Raw genomic sequence first — 25921 nt, 5'->3', positions numbered from 1 at the left:
CAGACGCGGCCTCACCATGCGCGCCGCCTGACGGGACCAAACGCGAGGCTTGCGCCGCCATCTTGAATGAGGGCATCGGTGGCCGTCCCAATTCCTTGGGCAGGGCTGGCTCTCGCTGTTTCTCTTCCCCGCGACTCGGTCTTCCTGCAGTTCAGTCGGAGGTGAAGAAAAGCGGCACCTAGCCTGACGCAAGGGCACCGGATAGGAACGAGAAATAGACGACCGCTCCTCGGCGGTGCCAGGAAGCAAAATGGAGGTTGCAGCGGCAGGTACTGGTTTCCGGTGACCTCCTGCGGCCTTGCGTATAGGCCTGGGGAAGAGGTTAACTGCGAGAGTGACGCTTCAGGGAGCTCTGGGCGTTTGGGGTTTGTTCTTGGTGCTGATTCCTCATCTGTCACTGCGCTTCCCCCAAGTACATGGCTAGTTTGTTTCGCCTGTCTTTGTTCAAGATTCTCCCATTGAAGTCTCCTCTGTCCATTCTCTTTAAATTACCACCCCTTAGGAGTTTCCATTATGGCTCAGGGGTAACGAATCTGACTAGCATCCATGAGGACGCAGGTTGGATCCCTGGCCTCGCTCAGTGGGTTAAGGATCCCGCGTTGCCTTGAGCTGTGGTTTAGGTCGCAGATGCAGCTCCGATCCGGCCTTGCTGTGGCTGTGGGGCTACAGCTCTGATTCAACCCCTAGCTGGGGACGTCCACATTCAGTGAGCGTGGCCCTAAAAGAAAGCAAAAAAAAAAAAAAAAAGACAAAAATAAAATAAATTACCACCCCCTCTCAACACTCCTTATTCTCCTTATCTGCTTTTTCTCCTTAATACTTACAACCGACTCACAAGCTAAATGTACTTTTTTTGTGTATTGTCTGTTTTCTCATTAAGTAAAACATAACTCCATGAAGACATGCACTGTTGGGTTGACGGCTGGAACAGTGAGTGCTCAGCAAGACAGACTTAACCGTTAGGCCATGTTAAGGGCCAGCAATAGGAACCTAAGAAAATTTTTCATTTGATTTTCTTTTAAAATCAGAAGAAATGTGTCATAATTTTTATATAGTGACGAATCCAGCTTGGATTATAGTCGTTCCCATACCAACAGAGTCATAAAATATAATTTTAGGAATGTGTTTATGGAGGAGAGAGCCCACGAAAACAGAGTACCGAGGGCCCACAGAAGTCGTCGTTCAGCCCTGGCGCTAAGTAATAACTATTTGAGTGAGTAAATTGATAAAGGAGTTGAATCCCTCAACAGCCCTTGCTTCATGGACGACGTAGCCAGTTTACATCAGAGGCTAGGGGGTGAAGCAATCTAGTGTAGCCTCTGCAATGGATCTTGCTACACAAGTCTGCTCAAAATCAGGAAGTTGGTGAAACCCTACTTAGAAGGTAATAAAATACTATTTTTAACTGTTTAGTCACCTGACCCTGTCCCAGACAAAAGGATTTTGGAAACAAGTGTTAAGCCAATGAACAAGGAGTTCCCCTTGTGGCTCAGTGGGTTATAAACCCAACTAGTATCCATGAGGATGTGGGATCTATCCCTGGCCTCGCTCAGTGGGGTAAGGATCAGGCTTTGCCATGAGCTGTGGTGCAGGTTGCAGATGTGGATGCAATCCCACATTGCTCTGGCTCTGGCTCTGGCTGTGGCCGTAGCCACAGCTCCCATTCGACCCCTAGCCTGGGAACTTACATATGCCTCCGGGGCAGCCCCCCAAAAAGCAAAGAAACAAAAACAAAAAATGAACACAATGAACACCTTTTTTTTCATCATGCAGCTTGATGTGACATCTTAGTTCCCAGACCAGGGATTGAACCCTGGCCAAAGCGATCTTAACCACTAGGCCACCAGGAATTTTACCTTATCTTTTGGTTCAATAACATAAGGAGCTCAAGTATCAACACTGAAAGATCCCCCTTAATTGGATGAAAGCTAAATCTCAGGGACATGCCCTAGTTAATAATTTTAAAGTATTAGAAAATGTCCCCTTGGAGTTCCTGTCATGGCGCAGTGGTTAACAAATCCGACTAGGAACCATGAGGTTGCGGGTTCGGTCCCTGCCCTTGCTCAGTGGGTTAACGATCCGGCGTTGCCGTGAGCTGTGGTGTAGGTTGCAGACGCGGCTCGGATCCTGCGTTGCTGTGGCTCTGGCGTAGGCTGGTGGCTACAGCTCCGATTGGACTCCTAGTCTGGGAATCTCCATATGCCGAGGGATCGGCCCAAGAAATGGCTTAAAAAGACCAAAAAAAAAAAAAAAAAAAAAAAGAGAGAGAAAAAGAAAGTGTTCCCCTGTATATCTGTACAGATCTACATCTCTGAGGCCCAGATCGTGGCTTAGAAAATTCTACAATTGAAAGAATTAATAGTAATAAATGTGCAGAACTTGATGAGGTAAAGTCCTGATGAGTAAAGACCAAATACAATTTCAGGATAAACAAAAAGATTTTTTTCACTTGAGGTGGTATATAGAAGCCAATGAATATTTTGCTTCTTTAGATAGATGTGTTGTGTATGATGGCTGATGTAGTCTGGCAAGAATTTCAAGTGACAAGATTTGATATTGTGTGCTTACTTATTTCTTGGGAGCCATTTTCCCTGTGAGCTTTCCATAGTTATTAAACTTCCTAGTGCTTCCCTCAGTGGTATGTGTGGTTCTTTGATAAATGATGTGCATACTTGTGCATATCATTGTATTAATTTCTATCTCCTTCACTATAGACTTTACAAAGGCAAACACAGCCCATCTCCTATTAAAAATTTTTTCACTTTGCCATAAGTCTAGCCTTGGGAGCGCTAGATTAAATATACTTCAATAATTGCTGAAAATTTTTCTTTTAGAGGAAATGACAAATCAGCATTTTCAGGAGTTCCTGTCGTGGTGCAGTGGAAACGAATCTGACTAGGAACCATGAGGTTGCAGGTTCAATCCCTGGTCTCACTCAGTGGGTTAAGGATCCGGCTTGCCCTGAGTTGTGGTGTAGGTTGCAGATGCGGCTCAGATCCCAAGTTGCTGTGGCTGTGGCGTAGGCCAGTGATAACAGTTCTGATTAGACTCCTGACCTGGGAACTTCCATATGCCCAGGGTGTGGCCCTAAAAAGACAAAAGACCAAAAAAACCAAAAACCTGCATTTTCAATTTTTTTTTTTTTTTTTTTTTTAGGGCCACACTCACAGCATATGGACTTTCCCAGGCTAGGGGTTGAACCATAGCTGCAGCTGTTGGCCCACAACACAGCAACGCCAGATCCAAGCCTCATCCGTGACCTACAACCACAGCTCAGGCAACACCAGATCCTTAACCCACTGAGCAGGGCCAGGGATCAAACTAGCGTCCTCATGGATGCTAGTCAGGTTCATTACAGATGAGCCATGACGGGACCTCCTTCAATGAGTTTTACATGTAATTTTTATTTGAACCTAGCATTGTTTAGGTAGGCTAATATTGGGTCTTTCTTTTTTTTTCTTTTTTCTTTTTTTAGGGCTGCACCTAAAAAAACACGTAGCATATGGAGGTTCCCAGTCTAGGGGTCGAATAGGAGCTGTAGCTGCCGGCCTGTGCCACAGCCTCAGTAACACCAGATCCGAGCTACCTCTGTGACCTACACATTTAAATTCTGCCAGCCACATTAAAAATTGGAATTGGGAGTTCCCGTCATGGCGCAGTGGTTAGTGAGTTCGACTAGGAACCATGAGGTTTCGGGTTGGATCCCTGGCCCTGCTCAGTGGGTTAAGGATCCGGCGTTGCTGTGAGCTGTGGTGTCGGTTGCAGACGCAGCTCGGATCCTGTGTTGCTGTGGGTCTGGTGTAGGCTGGTGGTTATGGCTCCAATTCGACCCCTAGCCTGGGAAGCTCCATATGCCGTGGGAGCGGCCCAAGAAATGGCAAAATGACAAAAACAACAACAACAAAAACCGAAAAAAAAAAATTGGAATTGACTAGAGCATTATAGAAATTTTAATACATTATTGAACAAAATAGGCAGAAATTAATTTTCAAAAGTTAGTTAGTAAATATAAAATTCAGTAGATAAGGAGTTCCCATTGTGGCTCAGAAATTTACCTGACTAGTATCCATGAGGATGCAAATTTGATCCCTGGCCTCACTCAGTGGGTTAAGGATCTGGCACTGTGACGAGCTGTGGTGTAAAACGCAGACATGTCTTGGATCCTGTGTTGCTGTGGCTGTGGCATAGGCCAGCAGCTACAGCTCTGATTCATCCTGGTAACTTCTATATGCTGCAGGCTTCCATGTGCCGCAGGTACAGCCCTAAACATCTAAATAAATAAATAAATAAATGAATTCAACAGATTAAATGGTCCTAAAAAGCAAAATAAATTAAAAAAACAATAAAAAATTCAATAAACTCCAATCTGGACATAGTCACAAAAGGACTTAGTGAAAACATCTATCTAAAATTGATTGTGAATTGTTCCCGCTGTGGAGCAATGGAATTGGCCGTGTTTCTAGAGGACTTGGTACACAGGTTTGAACCCTGACCAGCACAGCAGGTTAAGGATCCAATGTTCCTGAAGCTGTGGTGTCAGTTGCAACTGTGGCTTGGATCAGGAACTCCATATGCCAAAGGGTGGCCAAAAAAGAAAAAAATAAAAAGGAATTCTGAAGGTAAAGAATAGAAGGAATGATAGAGAAGCAAATATTTTAAAAATAACATGTCAATTACACCTAAACTTTAAAAGTAAATAATACTTTAAAAAATAACTGAGGAATTCTCTTGTGGCACAGTGGGTTAAGGATCTGGTGTCACTGCAGCAACTTGGGTTACTGCTGTGGCATGGGTTTGATTCCTGGCCCAGGAGCTTCCTTATGCTGTGGCCAAATGAGAGAATTTTCCAGAATTGAAGACAGACAAGGATCTTCAGAGTAAAACTTGCTCTGAAAAACAAGCAGGATAAACAGTAAACTATTATACTTGGAATATTCATGATAAAGGAAAAATCTTAAAAGCTAACAGATTATCTTCAAATGAACAGTTAGGCAGTAGGCATCCGTAACAAAAGGGTCCACAAGAACATGAGTAGTATCTTAAACATAATGAAAATTAAAAATTAAAAATTAAAAACCTTTCAATCTAGAATTTTATTTTATTGGCCCTGCTCACGGCATGCAGAAGTTATGAGACCACGGATTGAACTTGTATCATAGCAATGACCTGAGCTACAGCAGTGACAATGTAGGATCCTTAACTTGCTGAGACACCAGGGAACTCCTCAATCTAGAATTTTAGGAGTGAGCATGTGGCTGTAAAAAAAAAAAAATTGGATTATGACCCTCCAGACATTGACTTAGATTTAAAGCACCTTTGGCAATAGCATCCTATTGACTTAATTTGGATGCACAATATAGCACTACTCAGTGACTACAAGTTATTCATATCAATTTAAATAATCACAATATGTACGTTCGTTCAATTAACTTTATTGAATAGCCAAATTGATAAGTTAGCACAGTTCAAACGATTATTTGCATGGGTTACAAATGACTTTTTTTTTTTACAGGAATAAAACAGTGAAAATTACAAACTGTAAAAAGGAAGACAAATCTTGTCTCTAACATTTAAGAGAAGCAAGATTTAACACAGCACATTGAAGATCAATACATATTTGAATCTGAAAACAAGAATTTAATGTTACAATATTATACACTACTTTACAAAATTAAAATTTCTATATAAGGATTATATTTGTAATAGTTAACGAAATTCTGAAATCACATTTGGTGGTCCCCTAGATAATAGCTGTTATGCATCTCTGATTAGAAGAAAATCTTTTATTCTAATTATTGAAAAACAGTCTATTAGACTCAATACATTATATTAAATTAAAACAATGAAATATATGCAAACTAAAATAAATGGTACAGCTTGAGTGAATATTAATGTGTCAGACAGAGAAATGTTATTTTAAAAATCCTAGAAATTAGAAAAATAGAGTACTTTTTATGGTAGAATTGCCATGCTCAGATTTAAATACCAAGATTGCCCTTGTCAGTTACTTTAGTAGTTGTAGATCTATAGAAAATTCAAGGATCTTTCATAATTTACAACTACAATAAAAAAAATATGGCATACTGTAAAGATTAGTTGCTTTATGTCAAAAAGTAATACAAGATGAGATAGCAGGTAGTGCCCTACTGGAGAAAAAAAACAAACTAAACTAAAAAACACATTCAATATTGCAAAAAACAATTGCTTAATATCAGTATCTCCAAAAGGTTCATTCATTCTCTCATTACTGGGAGAACAAATATAGTGAATCTGTACTAAAGTAATGTCTTTTTATGACCTGGCTATTATAAAATTATTCTGATTGCACATGTTACACAATATCTAAAATAATTTTTTAAAGCAAATTTGTAAAATATACTAACAAAGCATATGGTAATAAGAAGAGTCATACCCACTTAGGGATGAAGTGAGGCACAAAGATTATTGTCCCTAGAAGCACAAACTTTTCCCTCTGGAAGATTCTTTACTACTATCAAAAAAGGACTAGCATATCAACATTTAAAATTCACATTATGAACAGAATTTTATTTTATACAAAGCAACAGTGCATAATAAGGACTCTCTGTTTCTTTAGAAGAGGGAAAAATATAAATGCATTCTAATTATCCCCAGTTTGAAAACTGCTTCCTAACAATGAAGCAGCTTTCAAGAAAATTTCCAGTTCATTGTACCACTAGTATACTGAAAATAAACCTTAACACTGCTTAAGGGAGATAGTATTTTTATAGAACACAATTATTCTGATCTGCCTGGTAAGCAGTAGTGTATATACTCGTGGGACCTGTATTTCCCTATCCCAAAACAATTCAGTTAAAGTCAGCTCATACTGATGTAAACCTGAAAGTTACTATTTCATTGGTGATCATATGAAATCAAGATTGTAAACACATTTTTTCTAACCCATTAAAACAAAAAACCAAAAATTTATTCAGCAAGTATTACTCATGAACAACGTTTACTTTAAGAAGTTCAAACAAGACAAATGAATCTGTGAAAACTGGGCCAAACTCTTTAAAGATATTCTATCACAGCACTTTAAATATACAAATGTGTAATTTACCTATCTGTAAACAAAATTCACTCAAGAGTTTTGACTATAATGTTTTTCTGGCCGAATCAAAAAAGCAGTTTTTGAGCATGTTCAGAAACCAAGTTTCTTTCATAACTTCCATATTGTGGATTTACATAATATCCACTAAATCAAACAGAAGCATTCATGCTTCAGTACGTTTTAATATCCAAGAATAAATATCTTATGAGTGGCTTCCAATTTAATTATTAAATTTCTTAGAAAAATGTTACTGATGCATTTGAGACACCATTTCTTTCATTCATACTCATTTCACCAATATAATGCTTTTATTAGATATCACAGAGCAGAAATGTACCAAATAAAACCCACTTAAAGGATCAAAATAAGTTTCTCATCTCCCTATCATCATTGCCAGTCCCAGTCCCAATGTATTTATGAGGAGAGCTCAGATTCCTTTCACTGCAGAATAAGATAGTGTCCAACCAAGTCGTCCAACCAAGCAGAAAACCACTTATTCATAGTTTTCACTTCAGTGACTTTGTTCTTCAAGTATAGAGAATACTGACAGATTTTAAAGCTTGACTGTATCACTTCATATTCTCTCAAGCTACGCTAGAGTTTTAGCTAACATGATGATCCCGTTTCTTCCTTAAAAAACAAAAAAGCTGTGGGGGATGGACTCTAGTTTTTCTACATTTAGTTAACTTAAGAAATTTTTTGATTTTAAAAAGACCATTATCAATAGATTTGTAATTTCCCTGCAACATTTAGTCTTGTGAGGTTTTAAATGTAGCAGCCAAAAATTCAGGAAAAAAGAGAAATATACACTTGGAACACACACGTCTTTATTTTACAAACTGTACTTTGTGATATTGTCTTATTTCAGTCCTTAACAACTGAAACATAATTGGCAGCAAAGGAAAAAAGGTATCCAATCATATGCAGATGTATTTTGATTTGAAAAATACAGTATTTCAGAGTTGCATGTTTGATTCTCTGCTGTGGTCCTTTATTTGCTATAGCTTGTTGAAATCACAGTGAGAACATATAATCATCACATCAGTCCGCAAACTTAATAGGAAAGGAGGGCACTACACATTTTCAGGTGTTCCACATTATCGCGACTTTCCTTAGAAATTACTAAGTCAAGTAATCTTCATTTATTTACTTGCTGTTGTATATGCAAGAGGAATTCATAGTATGATAATGCAGATTCTGTTCTGTCTTCCACCATGTTTTGAAGGAAGTTCGTTTTCATTGGACTCTCATCCCTTAGGAATAAAAGACAAATACATTACATGAAGTGTAATAGTAAAATAAACAGTGGATCTGTCAGAAAGCTTTTGACATACATCTCACTAGTAATTGGATATAAAGCATAATTTAGTACTACTTATTATTAATTTTTTTTCTTTTTATTTACAGCTGCCCCCGTGGCATATGGAGGTTCCCAGGCAAGGGGTCTAATAGGAGCTGTAGCTGCTGGCCTACACCACAGCCACAGCAACGTGGGATCCAAGCCGGGTCTGTGACCTAGACCACAGCTCATGGCAACGCTGGATCCTCAACCCTCCGAGCAAGGCCAGGGATCAAACCTCCCTCCCCAGGGATGCTAGTCAGATTTGTTAGCCACTGAGCCACACCGGGAACTCCAACAATTTTTTTTTTTTTTTTTTTTTTTTTTGCTTTTTAGGCCCGCACCCGTACCACATCGAAGTTCCCAGGCTATGGGTTGAACTGGAGCTACAGCTGCCGGCCTATGCTACAGCAGCAGCAACAGGAGATCCGAGCCGCATCTTCGACTTATACTACAGCTCATGGCAATGCTGGGTCCTTAACCCACTGAGGGCAGAGATCGAACCTGCAACCTCATGGTTACTAGTCGGATTCGTTTCCACTGTGCCACAAAGGGAACTCCCTATTTATTATTATTTTTTATCATATTTCATAGTACTATTTATTATTGCAAAAATTTTTTTTCTTCTCCATACTTCTAAAGGGTTTTTTTGCTTAAGCAAAAGGTCACACGTATCAATTACTCAAAACAGGTCCTTGCAAGGCCAAACAAACTGTTTTACTATCAGCAAGTGAAAAATTCAACTTACCTTATTACATAAAGTATTGGGTAAAACGGTCTCTGCTCTCTAAGCCAGGAGATGAAAGCTATTGTTCTAGCGGATTCTGGTGTATCAAGTTCTGGAAGGTCTGTCTATTAAACAAAAGCCAGCAACATCCATTTATTCTAATTATAACTCTAACATATCATCCACAGTGTTTTTCTATCTTTCTTTCCTTCTTACTTTTTGGTCTTTTTTTAGTTTTTTTAGGGCCACACTCACGACATATGGTAGTTCCCAGGCTAGGGGTCGAATCAGAGCTGTAGTCTCTGGCCACTGCCACAGTGACAGCCACTCAGGATCAGAGCCATGTCTACGATCTACACCGTAACTCATGGCAACAGCAGATCCTTAACTCACTGAGTGGGGCCAGGGATCAAACCTGCACCCTCATGGATATTAGTCAGGTTTGTTACCAATGAGCCACAATGGGAACTCCTTATTTAGATTTTTACATCACTGTTGCTATATAAGAGTGTTTAGATCTATTTCACTGATTAGGAACTAGATGCCAGAGATTAAATAACTTTTAGGAAGTCTGGGAAGAGATTCCACATACTACAATTTTCAAGAAAGGGGCAGGCAAATTTCTTAAAGGGACAGAGAATAGACACTTTAGGCTTGCAGATCATTTTGTCTCTGCTGCAACTTCTCAATTCTGCCACTGTTCCACTGAAGTAGCCATGGACTACAATCTATAACTGGACACGGCTATGTTCCAATAAAACTTTATTTACCAAAACAGGTGACTGGCCACCTCGGGCACAGTTTGCCAAGCCCTGATCTAGAAGAACATCCTACCTCTTATCTTCATGTAGAATTCAAGTAGTTATTCCAAATAAAATAATTTCTTAACCCCTCATTGCTTAAATGCCTAGTCATTCAGACCAGCCATTTTACTCAGAAAGCTAGTGTTTATCCTAGATAGAATCCTAACATATATGTCTTTTAAATATATAAATCTCCTAATAACTTCCATAAATGAAGTTTACAGTTTATAAACCCAAAAATATGAAATGATGCTGACATAAAACACATTCCGAAGTTGGTGACAAATTTAGTTGAAACTGAAAAATATGACACTACATAGGACCATAACACAATTAATTCTAACTTTAAAATTCACAACTATCCAAATGCTATATAGTTTAACACATGCTTTCTCATGTGTTATTTTCAAATACTTATTATTCATTGTCTAATAATCAATATAAATCCATCTGACACTGGTTACAAATTATTAGTGACAATTAGCTTAGTTATTACTCCAAAGCAGCAGTTAAAAGGACCCTGCCAAAGAACAAGGAAATCACTTGCCAAAAACATAAAACACAGGGACAAAAGAGCCTTCACACTAATGCCAATAGCAGCAAACATTTTTTTGGGCCATAAACTAAATTCATTACTTTTTTTCTAAAATAGTATACACATATAAGAATAATTAAGTCAAAGATGCAAACTAATCTAGAGAGTGCCTTTAAAATATAAGATGAACATTTTCAACTGAAAGAGAAAGAATGTATAGGAACACTTTCTTTTTTGGAAATATTCTTTTTTGGAATATTATGCTATGATTTCAAAACAGGATTTTCATGTATTTGCCACATTTGAAGTGCCTTTTAAATCTATCTACTAGAATCACTATAATGACAGAGTCTTACCATAGTCTGTGGAATTAATGCATAGTTTTCAACTCCTAGAACTTGGCTGAGAAAAGTGTGTCCACAATTTCTTCCAACCCACAGCATTAGTACCTGGGGAGAGGAAGAAAAGATGCAGCTTAACAGTCAGCTGTTGACTCACCTTTAACCACTAACTATGTCTTTTCTTGGCCATGTCCGTGAAATGCAGACGCTCCGGGGCCAGGGATACAACCCACGCCACAGCAGTGATGATGCCAGATCCTTACCCCACTGCACCACAGTGGGACCTCCCAAGAGAGATATGAAGAGGAACAGAGGGAGTAGAGTGCAGAGAGAAGAATCCTGCTCAGTCAAGACTACTCACAGAGCCAGCATCCATGAGGAAAGCTCCATCCCTGCTCAGCTTCTCCACTGAAAGCTGAAGAATAGGCGGCTGAGGTATAGTGCGATCATTGATGTTGATTGCTCCCTAAAGAATTAACCAAAAGATTAAAGCTTTAAAACACAGGTAATAGGGAGCCACAATTAAACACAAAAACTATTTTCAATGAATAGTTACCTCTGAAACCACAATTATTCATATTTAAATATACAGAAGAGGAAGAAATATGTATCACTTATCTAAACAAAGCTGTGAATCTCAGTAAAGCCAAATTAATTTCTGATCTTAATCATTATTTTAAAAACTAATACAATAAATACAGTCAACATACATGTATCCTGAACAGACAAATGACATCTAGTGAGATCCAAATAACGTCTGGAATTTAGTTAATAATAACAGATGATTAGATCTTTAACCCACTGTACCACGGCAGGAACTCCTTAACGTTTATTTATTAAGGCCAGAAATGGAAGCTTCTCATTTATAATTGACTATAATACTGCTGTCTTAAAACACAGACACACAAACACACAACTTTAAATATTCATAACCATCTTTGACTAAAAGCTGATTTAAGTACTAAAACTCAATACTTAGTTAAACCTTGGGAGTTCCTGTCATGGCTCAACAGAAACAAATCTGACTAGTATCCACGAGGACATGGGTTCGATCCCTGGCCTTGCTCAGTGGGTTAAGGATCTGGTGTTGCCGTGAACTACGGTGCAGGTTGCAGATGCGTCTTAGATCTGGCGTTGCTGTGGCTGTGGCGTAGCCTGGTGGCTACAGCTCCCATTCAACCCCTAGCCTGGGAACCTCCATATGCCGTGGTTGCAGCCCTAAAAAGACAAAAAAAAAAAAAAAAATTTAAACCTTATCTAAGGAGGAAAGTAAATAAAACAATGATCTACCAACAGGTATTCCCTTGTGAGGAGGCTTTAGCTCTACCAGGAACTATTAATCACAGTACCTTAAGACTTCTGGCCTTAGGGTATGTGGGGAGCAAGAGAGCCAATAACCCCAATATGGCCAATCAGAAATTAATGTGAGTGGGATGGACTGGGAATTTAGAGTTAGTAGATTCAAACCATTACATTTATTTATTTACTTATTTTAGGGCCACACCCTCGGCATGTGGAGGTTCCCAGGCTAGGGGTCTAATTGGAGCTGTAGCCGCCGGCCTACGCCACAGTCACAGCCACAGCCACGCCAGATCTGAGCCGTGTCTGCAAACTACACCACTGCTCACGGCAACGCCGGATCTTTCACCCACTGAGCGAGGCCAGGGATTGAACCTGAAACCTCATGGTTCCTAGTCGGATTTGTTTCTGCTGCGCCATGATGGGAACTCCCTCAAACCATTACATTTAGAATGGATAGGAGTTCCCGTCGTGGCGCAGTGGTTAACGAATCCGACTAGGAACCATGAGGTTGCGGGTTCGGTCCCTGCCCTTGCTCAGTGGGTTAACGATCCGGCGTTGCCGTGAGCTGTGGTGTAGGTTGCAGATGCGGCTCGGATCCCGCGTTGCTGTGGCTCTGGTGTAGGCCGGTGGCTACAGCTCCGATTGGACCCCTAGCCTGGGAACCTCCATATGCCGCGGGAGCGGCCCAAGAAATAGCAACAATAACAACAACAACAACAACAACAACAACAACAACAAAAAAGACAAAAGACAAAAAAAAAAAAAAAAAAAAAAAAAAAAGAATGGATAAGCAGTGAGGGTCTACTGTATAACACTGGGAACTGTATCGAGTCATGTGGGCTAGACCATGATGGAAGATAATATAAGAAAGTAAATAAATATATATATATATATATATATATGATATATGATTTCTTGCTGTACAGCATAAATTGGCACAACACTGAAAATCAACTATACTTTAATTTAAAACACTGAACTCAGAAAAGAGAGGTTTGTCTTTCCCTGGTGGTAAAGAGAAAACTATGAGTGGCTCTGTTTTCCAGGTTGTAGAAAGTCTGGTCTGAGGCTATGAATATAAGACTAGACCTGAATTTAGCTGTACCCTCGCCTTTCCTATGGTTTGTTTCTGAGTGGCACATCAACCCCCTTTCTTTCCTAAGCTTACTTACAAACAAGAGAGCCTGATAAATACCCTGCTGAAAATCAGAGGAGTGCTTGTTTTTGAATGTATGTATTATGATTGATTTTTCTTCTTTCTTTCTTCCATATTATAGACATATAATATATTGTATTTGTATTTTTATGTTATTTTTCCGTTTTCTACAGTGAAGAAAAGGTAGGCCCAGTTAGTTGAATGTGTCAAACACAAGATTAATCTTGAGTTATTATTTTTATAATGCAAATTAATGATGTCATCAACTGTTTTCATTTGCAAAAAAAGTTACCTCAAATTTCATAGGCAATTTCTCCTTTATACACCCAAAATATCTTAAAAACTTTAAACTCTGAGAGATTTTTAACCAAAAGTATTATTTCCAACATATATATCCTAACTTGATCATGATGTAGAAATAAGAATTTTGTTTGTTTGTTTGGTTTTTTTTTTTTTTTGGTCTTTTTGTCACTTCTAGGGCTTCTCCTGCAGCATATGGAGGTTCCCAGACAAGGGGATGAATCGGAGCTGTAGCCGCTGGCCTACGCCAGAGCCACAGCAACGCGGGATCCAAGCCGCTTCTGCAATCTACACCACAGCTCTTGGCAACGCCCGATCCTTAACCCACTGAGCAAGGCCAGGGATCAAACCCGCAACCTCACGGTTCCTAGGCTGATTCGTTAACCACTGAGCCATGACGGGAACTCCCAGAATTTTGATTTAACATTTTCATGCTTGTGACTTCAACTCAAGTAAATTTCCTATCAAGGGAAAATAATGTTACAACTTAGATAAATATTTTTTCTTTAAGAACACTGTTATACTGAACATTGACCTAGGTGTAAATTCATTTGAAGATACTCCTTTCACACCAATCTGTTCAAATAAATTAATCAAAGACTGCTCTAGTCAATCTCTCTCTTTTTTTTCCTGGCTGGGCACATGGCATGTGGAAGTTCCAGGGCCAGGGATCGAACCCACATCACAGCAGCCACCCAAGCCACAGCAATGACAACGTCGTATCCTTACCCCACTGAGTCACTAGGGAATTCCAACAATGTCTTCAGGTTACTTTGATCTGCTCTGAAGATTTGTCTCAAATAAACAATAATGTTTTTTACCATATTAACTTAAATGGGGGAGTTCACTAGTGTCTTAGCAGGTTAAGGATCTGGTGTTGTCACTGCTGTGCCTCTGATGATTGCTATGGCTCAAGTTTGATCCATGGCCCAAAAACCTGCGTATGCCTTAGGCACAGGCCCCCTCCCCCCAAATAATAACTTAAATGAAGGCACCATTTTCAGGAGCTTCCCAACCCAAAATTTCTTTACACAGACATAGTAAAGGAATAAATGAAAAGTTTTTAAAAAGAGAATACTTTTCTTTATCTCTGCAATGGATTCAATATAATTAGGCTTATAAACCTTCAAGTAAAAGCCACTAGAAAATCAATCTTACCTCATCTGAGAGATTGTCAACTCTATACAAATTGGGATGAGTGGTAAGCATAAGGTAAACCAAGGGCTGATTTTTCACCTGACACATAGCAAAAATTCGCTCATCCAGACGTGCATTTGTCCCAGTCTGAAATGACTTCTGTAACAAAAAAACACATCCTCATCAAAAACAAAAAAAAAAATTTAACAAGTACATATAAAACTGCAAATTATCAGCTGTTAAAGTATTTTCAGACAGAATTAACGAATTTACTATTACTCTTTCAAATATATATTTTAATTAGTCAAACATCTATTAAATTGTGGCTATATAGTCCCACCTTGAAGTCTTGACAAATTAATGATCTGACCATGGAAAAGTTATTTAATCTCTCTGGCTTCTATCTCCTAATCAATGAAATAGATCTAAACAGTATCATACAGCAAAAGTGATATAAAAATCTAAGTAAGGAGTTCCCGTTGTGGCTGAGCAGTAACAAACCCAAGTAGTATCCATGAGGATGCGGGTTCAGCTGCTGGCCTCGCTCAGTAGGTTAAGGAACCAGTGTTGCCACGAGCTGTGGTGTAAGTTGCAGACTCAGCTGGGGTCTGACATTGCTGTGGTTGTGGTGCAGGCCAGCAGTTGCAGCTACAATTTGACCCCTAGCCTGGAAACTTCCATATGTTGCCAGTGAGGCCCTAAAAAAAGAAAAAAGAAAGACACATAGGAGTTCCCATGGTGGCGCAGCGGATACAAATCCAACTAGGAAACATGAGGTTGCGGATTCAATCCCTGGCCTCGCTCAGTGGGTTGATGATCCAGCATTGCTGTGAGCTGTGGTGTAGGTCGCAGATGCAGCTCGGATCCTGCATAGCTGTAGCACAGGCTGGAGGCCAGAGGCTACAGCTTCAATTAGACCCCTAGCCTGGGAACCTCCATATGCTGTGGGTGTGGCCCTAAAAAGACAAAAAAAAAAAAAAGACATATATGAAATATGAAGGACCAAAGCAATAAGTGTTCTATAAAGGCTGGGTGATGATTACTGGTGGTTACCTTTCCTTGTTTCTCCCACAGAGAAATTAAATAATGTAATAAAGCTTACAAATCAATCAGGAAAATTAATAATTTGAGGATAGCTACTTAGCAGAATAGAGTTAATAAGTAATTATGAGTTTCAACTGGTATATTAGCTCCATGAAGAATAATGAAGTTTGGAGGTTAGGTTTTCAAGCAGTCCTGGTGATGGAAAGGAATAGAAAGAGTCAGATAATAGCAACGAAAGTATGCCTAAAACAAATGTGCTGACTATAAAGAAAGGCAGATAACAAAAAGGCTCTTAAGCAAAGAATAGTATGGGAAATGAAAAAAGTTCCATTTATTCACTAAAAAAATATTTACTGAGTGGCTGCTATGTATTTGGAACTATTCTAGACGTTGGGACAATGTGGTAGATGCGTAAGATAAAAATCCTAGTAAGGGAGAAGTGAGTAAAAAACAAGCAAAATAGGTGATATGCAGTGTTAAGTGCTATGGAGAAAAATAAAGGAGGGAAGAGAGATAAAGAACGTCAGGGTAGGAGCTCCTGTTGTGGCGCAGTGGAAACGAATCTGACTAGGAACCAACCATGAGGTTTCGGGTTCGATCCCTGGCCTTGCTCAGTGGGTTAAGGATCCGGCGTTGCCGTGAGCTGTGGCGTAGGTCGCAAACGTGGCTCACATCTGGCGTTGCTGTGGCTGCAGTGTAGGCTGGCAGCTGTAGCTCCAATTGGACCCCTAGCCTGGGAACCTCCATATGCTGCGGGAAGTGGCCCTAGAAAAATAAAAAAAAACAAAAAAACAATAAAATATACAGTTCCCGTTTTGAGAAACTGGAAAATCAGTCATCATTTGCATCTCTGATAACATCTGTGAATACCTGGTGGGCATCTCTTACAAACAAGGCATATTTTTTTGTGCTTTTTAGGGCTGCACCTGCAGCAAATGGAAGTTCCTGGGTTACAGGCTGAATCGAGCTGCATTGGCAACCTACACCACAGCTCACATCAAAGCCAGATCCTTAACCCACTGTGTGAAGCCAGGGACTGAACCGAAATCATCATGGATACTAGTTGGGTCTGTAATATGCTGAGCCACAGTGGGAACTCCCAAGGCACATACTTTCAATCAGCATTTTGTAATATTCTTTGGTTACAAATCCTTTAAGACATAATAAGAATTAAGGTCCCTGTCCTGCAAAAACATAACTGGCATAAAGTTCTATATTCAACATTTAGTAGCTCACAGGACAAACATTTTGGCTGTTAACATTTTCACTGTGTTAGTTTCTGGTTCTGATTCTGTTACCTGTTTAAGGAGAGCCAACACAAACAGTGGGAAAAGCCGCAAAGAAAAAGGAACCATGAGTCCAGGCTGCTGGTTGCTTAGGACTGAAGACCGATAAGCTGAAAGAGAGTCTATGACGGCATTCACTAGGGCATCCCGAGCATCACTCAGGCTGGCAGTCACAGACCTGTCAACAGCTGAGAGAGATTGAGACAGGGTCAAAAGAGAAATAAGACAGAAGGTTAGTAACCTCACTGTTAAGGACGGAAACGGTTTTTTAATTATATGAATTCTCAAGATATTACACAAACAAGGAACCAAACACAGCAGTTAAAGGCACATACTTTGGAGAATCAAACCAACCTGTCTTGAAACAGTGTTCCGTTATTTCCTAGAAATATAAATATTTTGCAAGTAACTTAACCGTAATGAGTCTCAGTATCCTTATCTGTAAAACTGGAAAACTGTATTTCGTTGAATCTAAGATGTTATTAATTGTAACCCACCATTTAATTTCATATATCGTTGAGAAAGAAGAAAACTCTGCCATTAAACACACATGCTTTCTTTTTTTTTTTTTTTTTTTTTGTCTTTTTGTCTTTTTGTCTGTTGTTGTTGTTGTTGCTATTTCTTGGGCCGCTCCCGCGGCACATGGAGGTTCCCAGGCTAGGGGTTGAATCGGAGCTGGAGCCACCGGCCTACGCCAGAGCCACAGCAACGCGGGATCCGAGCCGCGTCTGCAACCTACACCACAGCTCACGGCAACGCCGGATCGTTAACCCACTGAGCAAGGGCAGGGACCGAACCCACAACCTCATGGTTCCTAGTCGGATTCGTTAACCACTGCGCCACGACGGGAACTCCATACATGCTTTCTTAACGCCGAGAATTATTTCATATTACTGAAAGAGCTCTTAGAGAACTATTCAGATGATTTTCATCATGGGTAATGCCACTCCACATGCTTTTCTTCATACTCAAAAGTTTTTTTCAATATTAAAAACACAGTAATTGCTGTGAAGATTTCTCAAACTACAACTACACTCAATTCATGTGGTAATAAAAATACTCAAGGAAGTGATATTAACCACTATGACCAAATTTGTGCATAAACAAGAAAGAATGCAGATTACTATTACCTGCTTTATCAACTGAAGACATCCTGATTTTAAAGATTTTGAGAAAAGGTGAAAAAAGTGCATATTGGGATCAACCAAATTTAGTAAAAAAAACCTAATACTTGTGAAGCAAGCTGTTGTAAAGATTTTTTTTAAATCCACAAAGACCGCCTAACGAATAGTTGTTGTCGATAATAAAGATAAAGGAGTTCCCATTGTAGCTCAGTGGTAGCGAACCCAACTAGTATCCATGAGGACACAGATTCGATCCCTGGCAGCTGTGATTTATCCCCTAACCTGGGAACTTCCATATGCCATAGGTACAGCCCTAAAAGAAATATAAATAAATAAAATTTTAAAAAGATAATAATCATACTATAATGAAAATGTACTAACTCAACAAGACAAAGGCAATGAACCTCAAATTTCTTAGGTCACCATTTATAACTTTCAACAACATATGAGACCAAAATGAGGCTGCATTCTTTACCATGTTCCAGTAAAGAAAAATTTTCCCAGTAGTAAGTACAAGAAAATAGGTAATTATTCCTATTATAGGCAGATTTGAGTTTGAAGTAAATGGATCTACTGGCAGTCATCCCTAAAGGAGAAAGGGAGCGAGAACCAACTGAAAAAGGTGTCTATATATATATATATCCAGATTTCTCTCATGGTGCATCCCTCAATGTAACACTGAAGTGGCTTGGGTTTGATCCCTGGCCTGGGAACTTCCACATGCCACAGGTGTGACCAAAAAAAAAGAAAATCCAAGAAGGCAATTATACATGGTTATTTAGGTCCACCAGCAGTCAGATGATAAGGCAGAAAGCAGTTTAGTGGTTGCCTAAGGCCCATGAGAGGAGAGAGTGAGCAGTAACTGTTAATGGGCATGAGGTTCTTTTTGAGTTGAAAGAAATGTTCTAAAACTAGATTGAGGTAATGTCCACACAAATCTGTAAACAAATACACTCAAAACAATGGGATTGTATACTTAAATGGGTTAAGTGATTGCCGTATCACTTTTTGCTCAATAAACAAATTACATCTCAATAAAGATGTTTAAATTAAAAAAAAAAAAAAAAAGACCACGTTATCTGCAGCAGATCCTTTAATTCAAATTGTTACATAGCAGGCAAATACTGGATCCAAAACACTGCAATTTTTTTTTTTTTTTTTTTTACTTTTTAGGGTCACACCCAAAGCATATGGAGGTTCCCAGGCTAAGGGTCTAATCAGAGCTACAGATGCCGGCCTATACCACAGCGACACCAGATCTGAGCCTCATGTGAAGCCTACACCACAGCTCATGGCAACGCTGGATCCTTAACCCACTGAGCAAGGCCAAGGATCGAACCCGTAACCTCACAGTTCCTAGTTGGATTTGTTTCCACTGCGCCACAACAGGAATTCCAAAACACTAAGATCTTAAAGCTAATTATTTAAAGGAAAACACAATTATGTGTTGTTTTTTGCTTTTTTTAGGGCCACACCCACAGCATATGGAAGCTGCCAGGTTAGGGATCAAATCAGAGCTGCAGCTACCAGCCTACACCACAGCTCAAGGCAACACTGGATCCCCAACCCACTGAGCAAGGCCAGGTCCTCATGGATACTAGTCAGATTCGTTTCCACTGCACCACAATGCAATCTTCCAAAACCACGTGGATTTTTTTCAAATGTTATTACTTGCAACACATTTAAAATAGGTTATTTAACAATTCTTACCCATGTTGGCTAATAACCCTGAAATTGCTTGAACATCAGCTCCAAGAAAGACTTCATTCAGAGTTGAAACTACTGGCAAACACAAAGTATGAACTCGAATTCTTCTTTCACCTTTGGAGAAAACACACAAATGACAGTATGTGAAGCACAACTATACAAAAAAAAGTTTGTATTAAAGTTACTCGGGGAGTTCCCCAATGGCCTAATAGTTAAAGATCTGGAGTTGTCACTGCTGTGGAGTACATTCAATCATTGTGCCAGGAACTTTTGCATGCTGTGGGCACAGCCAATAAATAAATAAATAAAGTTACTCGGAAAAATCACTTTTTTCAATTTAGAACCAAACAGCATTATGTATAGTAAAGACGGATAGTATCAAAACTTTAATGAAAACTCTAAAGTTCTACTTATTTTATTATTACTATTATTTATTTATTTATTTATTTTTTTAGGGCTGCACTCACAGCACCTAGAGGTTCCCAGTCCAGGGATGGAATCAGAGCTGTAGCTGCTGGCCTGTGCCACAGCCGCAGCTACGTCAGATGCAAGCTGTGTCTGCAACCTACACCACAGCTCGCAGCAATGCCGGATCTTTAACCCACTGATCGAGGCAGGGATTGAACCTGCATCCTCATGGATGGTAGTCAGATTTGTTTTCAATAAGCCACAATGGGAACTCCAATTTCTTTTAACTACAAAATTATTTTTCTTCAAATTATTTCTAAAAAGACAATAGCTATTGTATTCAAGTGATGGTAACATTATAGCTTCTTTAAATCTCTTTTCTCAAAATTTTGGTTATTTTATACTTTTTTATAATAATAATTTGGGGAAAATATACATACTGTATGATAGCACTACTCCAAGATGTGTTCTAGAGTGTGTTTTGATATTTAAATTCCAGACAAGAGAAGTTTTATACTTACGCTTTTTTTTTTTTTTTTTTTTTTTTTTTTGCTTTTTAGGGCCGCACCTGCAGCATATGGAAGTTCCCAGGCTAAGGGTTGAACTGGAGCTGCAGCTTTTGGCCCACACCACAGCTCACAGCAATGCCAGCTCCTTAACTCACTGACTGAGGCCAGGGATCGAATCCACATCCTCATGGATACTACTCAGATCCATTTACACTGTGCCACAATGGGAACTCCCCTAAATTTCTAACAGTAAGGATAAGAAAAGATATCTAACACTAGGTATTAGGGAAACATGAAATAAAACCAAAAGAAACACCACTATACTTCATGAAAATGGCTAATAACAGAAACAAAAACCACCTGAAACTCAAACTAAAAACAACAAACAAAAACTAAATAAACACTGATAACAGCAAATGCTTGTGAGGATGCAGAGCAGCTAGAACTCTCGGTTACTACAAGGAAGAATGCAAAACAGTACAGAGGCTCAGGAAACAGTTTGGAAAGTTCATAAAGAGTCAAAACGTGCTCACCATACAACCCAGTCATTCGTCCAAATCACTAAGAAGTATTCACCCGAGTGAAATGACAACTTATGCTCACATAAATATCCAAATGCAAATGTTTTATAAGGGCTATATTTGAAATCGCCGAAAACTGCAAACAACCCAAATGTACATCAACTGGAAAGTGAATAAACAACAAACTGGGTACAATGGAATACCACCTAGGAATAAAAAGTAACAAACTACTGGCAGATGCAACAACACGGATAAATCTCCAGTGTATTACCTAAGTGAAAGAGCCAGATACAAAAGGCTACCTACTGTATGATTCTATTCATAAGACATCTTTGCAAAGGCACTGGTGACAGGAGAGAGGTTGACTACGAGGAAATTTCTGGGGTAAAAGAAAAGACTGTGATATCAGAGTTCCCGTCACAGCACAGTGGAAACGAATCCAACTAGGAACCATGAGGTTGCAGGTTCGATTCCTGGCCTTGCTCCATGGGTTAATAAGGACCCAGCATTGCCACGAGCTGTGGTGTAGGTCGCAGAAGCGGCTCAGATCCCATGTTGCTGTGGCTCTGGCATAGGCTGGTGGCTACAGCTCCGATTAGACCCTTAGCCTGGGAACCTCCATATGCCGTGGGTGCAGCCCGAAAAGGACAAAAGACAAAAACGAACAAACAAAAATTCTAAAAAAAAAAGACGGTGATATCTAAATTGTGGTGGCTACACATATATTTGTCAAAACTTGTAGAACTATACGTTAAAATGGTAGATTAGATTATAAGTCAATTTTATATTAGTTTTTTTTTAATTTTAAGAAAGATCAATGGGCAGAAAGAGGACTGGGATGTTCTTCTTTGGTCAAATAAGTGGTATCTAGGGAGTTCCCACTGCAGCTCAGCAGAAATGGACCTCACTAGTATCCATGAGGATGTGGGTTTGATCCCTGGCCCTATTCAGTGGTTGAAGGATCTGGCATTGCTGTGAGCTATGGTGTAGGTTGCCGACGCAGCTTGGTTCTGGAATTGCCATGGCTGTGGGGTAGGCCAGCAGCAGTAGCCCTGATTCGACCCCAAGCCTGGGAATCTCCATGGGCTGTCCCTGCGGCTCCCCCACACACTCCAAAGAAAAGAAACCTAGGCATCAGGTTAAGGATCCTGACAGAGGACACAGCTGTGACTTGGATTCAATCCCTGACCTCGGAACTTCCATACACCACAGGTGCGGGCAAAAAAACCAAAACAGGAGTTCCCGTGGTGGCGCAGTGGTTAACGAATCCGACTGGGAACCATGAGGTTGCGGGTTCAGTCCCTGCCCTTGCTCAGTGGGTTAACGATCCGGTGTTGCCGTGAGCTGTGGTGTAGGTTGCAGATGCGGCTCGGATCCCAAGTTGCTGTGGCTCTGGTGTAGGCGGGTGGCTACAGCTCCGATTCGACCCCTAGCCTGGGAACCTCCACATGCCGCGGGAGCGGCCCAAGAAATAGCAAAAAGACAAAAAAAAAAAAAAAAAAAAAAAAACCAAAACAAAATCCTTGACTTTCTAATACTAAAGGTTTTCATTAAAAATCCATTATACACTTTTTTTTTTTTTTTTAACTTTTTTTAAGGGCCACACTCAGGGCATATGGAAGTCCCCAGGGGCTAATGGTCGAATCAGAGCTAGAGCTGCCAGCCTATGACAGGATCCAAAGCGGGATCCGAGCTGTGTCTGAGACCTACATCACAGTTCACGGCAACGCCAGATCCCCAGATCCATTAATCGAGGCCAGGAATTGAACGTGCATCCTCATGGATCCTAGTTGAGTTTGTTAACCACTGAGCCACAAAGGGAACTCCCTATTATACACTCTTTGTAGAGCTTTGTTTTGTTTTGTTTATTTTTAGGGCCACACCTTTGGCATATGCAAGTTCTCTGGCTAGGGATCGAATGAGAGCTGTAGCTACTGGCCTATGCCACAGCCACAGCAACACCAGACCCGAGCCGCATCTACAACCTATGCCACAGCCTGCAGCAACACAGGATCCTTCACCCCATGAGCAAGGCCAGGGAGCAAACCCACATCCTCATGGATACTAGTCGGGTTCATTTCCGCTAAGCCACAATGGGAATGACAATAATACTGTATTTTAAGGGAGTTCCCATCGTGGCGCAGTGGAAATGAATCCAACTAGGAACCATGAGGTTGCAGATTCGATCCCTGGCCTTGCTCAGGGGGTTAAGGATCCAGCGTTCCCGTAAGCTGTGGTGTAGCTTGGATCTGGCATTGCTGTGGCTCTGGAGTAGGTTGGCGGCGGCAGCTCTGATTAGACCCCTAGCCTGGGAACCTTCATATGCCACAGGTGCAGCCCTAAAAGGACAGAAGACAAAAAAAAAAAGTACTGCATTTTAGACTTAAAATATTAAGATAGATCTCACATTATGTGTTTTTGCCATTAATAAAACAAACAAAAAAAACCTTACCTTTGCTGGATGTATACAAGAGCGCTGACTGAAAGGAAACCAACTGAGTGTCAGTAAGACTCTCTTCCACTGACATCTGTACTGCATACCCAGCATCTGGGTTAACATTAGGCAAAGACAGTAAGTCTGTTGACCGAACAAAAAAGTTCCCATGGAAAGTATGAATGGAAAGACCTAAAAGAGAAAAATGTATCAAAATTATTTATACATATCCACATATTGATAATTACATCTTATCCTTGTCATTTATCAGAATGGCAGAGAGGACATTAAAAAGTTGAGACGTGACACTGTGGTTTATAAGAAATATATACTCAGTCTTCACCCATTTCTGGCATAGGGTTCCTAAAGCCCTTAGAATTCCCTAAGTGTTAAGAGTCACAAAGGTGGAAGCTCCCACTGTGGCTCAGTGGTAATGAACCCAACTAGTATCCATGAGGATCCGGGTTCAATCCCTGGCCTTGCTCAGTGGGTTAAGGATCTGACATTGCTGTGGCTGTGGTGTAGGCTGGCAGCTGCAGCTCTGATTAGGCCCCTAACCTGGGAACCTCCATATGCTGCAGGTGCAGCCCCCCCAAAATAAAAATAACTTTTAAAAATTTTTAAAAAATGAGAAAAGGATCTAAATACGTATTTCTCCAAAGACCATTAACAGCCCATAAGCACAAGCAAAGATGTTAACATCATTCATCAACAGGGAAATACAAATCAAAAACTCAATGAGACGCCACATCACACTCACTCAGATGGCTAAAAGGAAAAGACAGGACAGTAACAAGTACTGGCAAGGATGTGAAGAAAGCAGTACTTTCATTCACTACTGGAAGGAATGTAAAATGGTGCCTCTGGTGGAGAAGTTTAGTGGTTCCTCAAAAAGCTAAACGTACTATGATCCAGTTATAAACCCTAGTTATTTATAGACCTGAGAGAAATGAAAACAGGTCCAGGAGTTCCCGCTGTGGCACAGCGGAAACGAATCTCGCTAGGAAGCATGAGGATATGGGTTCAATCCCTGGCCTCACTCAGTGGGTTAAGGATCTGGTGTTGCCATGAGCTGTGGTGTACGTCGCAGATGTGGCTTGGATCCTGCACTGCTGTGGCTGTGGCTGTGGCCAGCCACTGTAGCTCCAATTTGACCCCTAGCTTGGGAACCTCTATATGCTGTGGGTGCGGCCCTAAAAAAAAGAAAAAAGTCCAAAAACCTCTATTCAAATGTTTGTAGCAATATTATTCATAATATCCAAAGAGTAGAAACAACCTATATATTCATCAACTGATGAAAGGATAAACAAAATGAGACATAACTATACAATGGAATACCACTGAGAAATAAAAATAAAGTATTTCTTACAAGGAGGGTAATGAAATACTGATAGATACTGGATGAACAAAAGATTATGTTGGCTGGCACCATCTTGAGCTCAGCCTGTGCCCTCCGATGCCTTAATAAATCTCTTGCTTTACTGACAACAACAACAAAAATTATGCTAGGTGTAAGAAGCAGTCACAAAGGGCCTCATGGTGCATAGCTCCATTAATAGGAAATACGCGGAACAGGCAAGTCCCTAGAGACGGAAGACTGGCAGCTGCCTAAGTGGGAGAATGAAGTGCTTGCTACGATCAGTACAGGGCTCTTTTTGGGAATGATGAAAGTGTTGTAAACTTGACTGTGGTGATACCATGGCAAAAACATTTAAAACCACTGAACTGTATATTTCAAATGGGTAAATTGTATGATTTATAAATTTTACCTCAGTAAAGCTGTTATTTAAAAAAAAGGAAAACAAACAGAAAGCCATGTGGTAAATGATTAGTTGATTAGTTTGGGGTGATGCCAATATCTGTGAGTTGTGGAGATGGGGCGACTTCTTAAGTGTTTATATGATACTTGATATAAGAGATTACATAAATTTTCCTCTCGGTTGTTTTGCACAACCATTTTTTTTCTTTTTATTACAGTGATGGATACTGAAGAACATCATCTGGCACATCATTTGATCAATAAATTTTGACATCTTTCTAGTGGACAGGTTTGTGGATTCTTTGATACCTATTTTTCTTTCTTTTTTTTTTTTTTTGGTCTTTTTAGGGCTGCACCCGCGGCATATGGAGGTTCCCAGGCTAGGGGCCCAATCGGATCTGTAGCTGCCAGTCTATG

At 40.0% G+C, this 25921-nt stretch overlaps 1 protein-coding gene and 1 long non-coding RNA gene across 5 annotated transcripts in view; one reads left to right on the top strand and one right to left on the bottom strand.

Annotated features, from left to right (window-relative positions):
- On the top strand, positions 66-25793 carry LOC102164588. Its single transcript, XR_298148.3, has 3 exons — positions 66-269; positions 11023-11252; positions 25723-25793. It is a non-coding gene; the product is annotated as an uncharacterized LOC102164588 (long non-coding RNA).
- SEC24A (SEC24 homolog A, COPII coat complex component) overlaps positions 5417-25921 on the bottom strand; it is a 118783-nt gene continuing 98278 nt past the window's right edge. For 2 of the 4 annotated variants that reach the window (XM_005655003.3, XM_005655001.3), the window contains 8 exons: positions 23764-23937; positions 19877-19987; positions 17055-17230; positions 14734-14871; positions 11179-11283; positions 10833-10925; positions 9160-9263; positions 5417-8325 (listed from right to left, as the gene is read on the bottom strand). In XM_005655003.3, the coding sequence (XP_005655060.1) occupies positions 8211-8325; positions 9160-9263; positions 10833-10925; positions 11179-11283; positions 14734-14871; positions 17055-17230; positions 19877-19987; positions 23764-23937 (1016 nt within the window). In that variant the 3' untranslated portion in view covers positions 5417-8210. 4 annotated transcript variants of the gene reach the window in all.

The sequence above is a fragment of the Sus scrofa genome, chromosome 2, assembly GCF_000003025.6.
Source record: "Sus scrofa isolate TJ Tabasco breed Duroc chromosome 2, Sscrofa11.1, whole genome shotgun sequence".
Taxonomy (NCBI): domain Eukaryota; kingdom Metazoa; phylum Chordata; class Mammalia; order Artiodactyla; family Suidae; genus Sus; species Sus scrofa.
The sequence above is the reverse complement of the archived record's forward strand: the minus strand, read 5'-3'. Positions and strand labels throughout refer to the sequence as shown.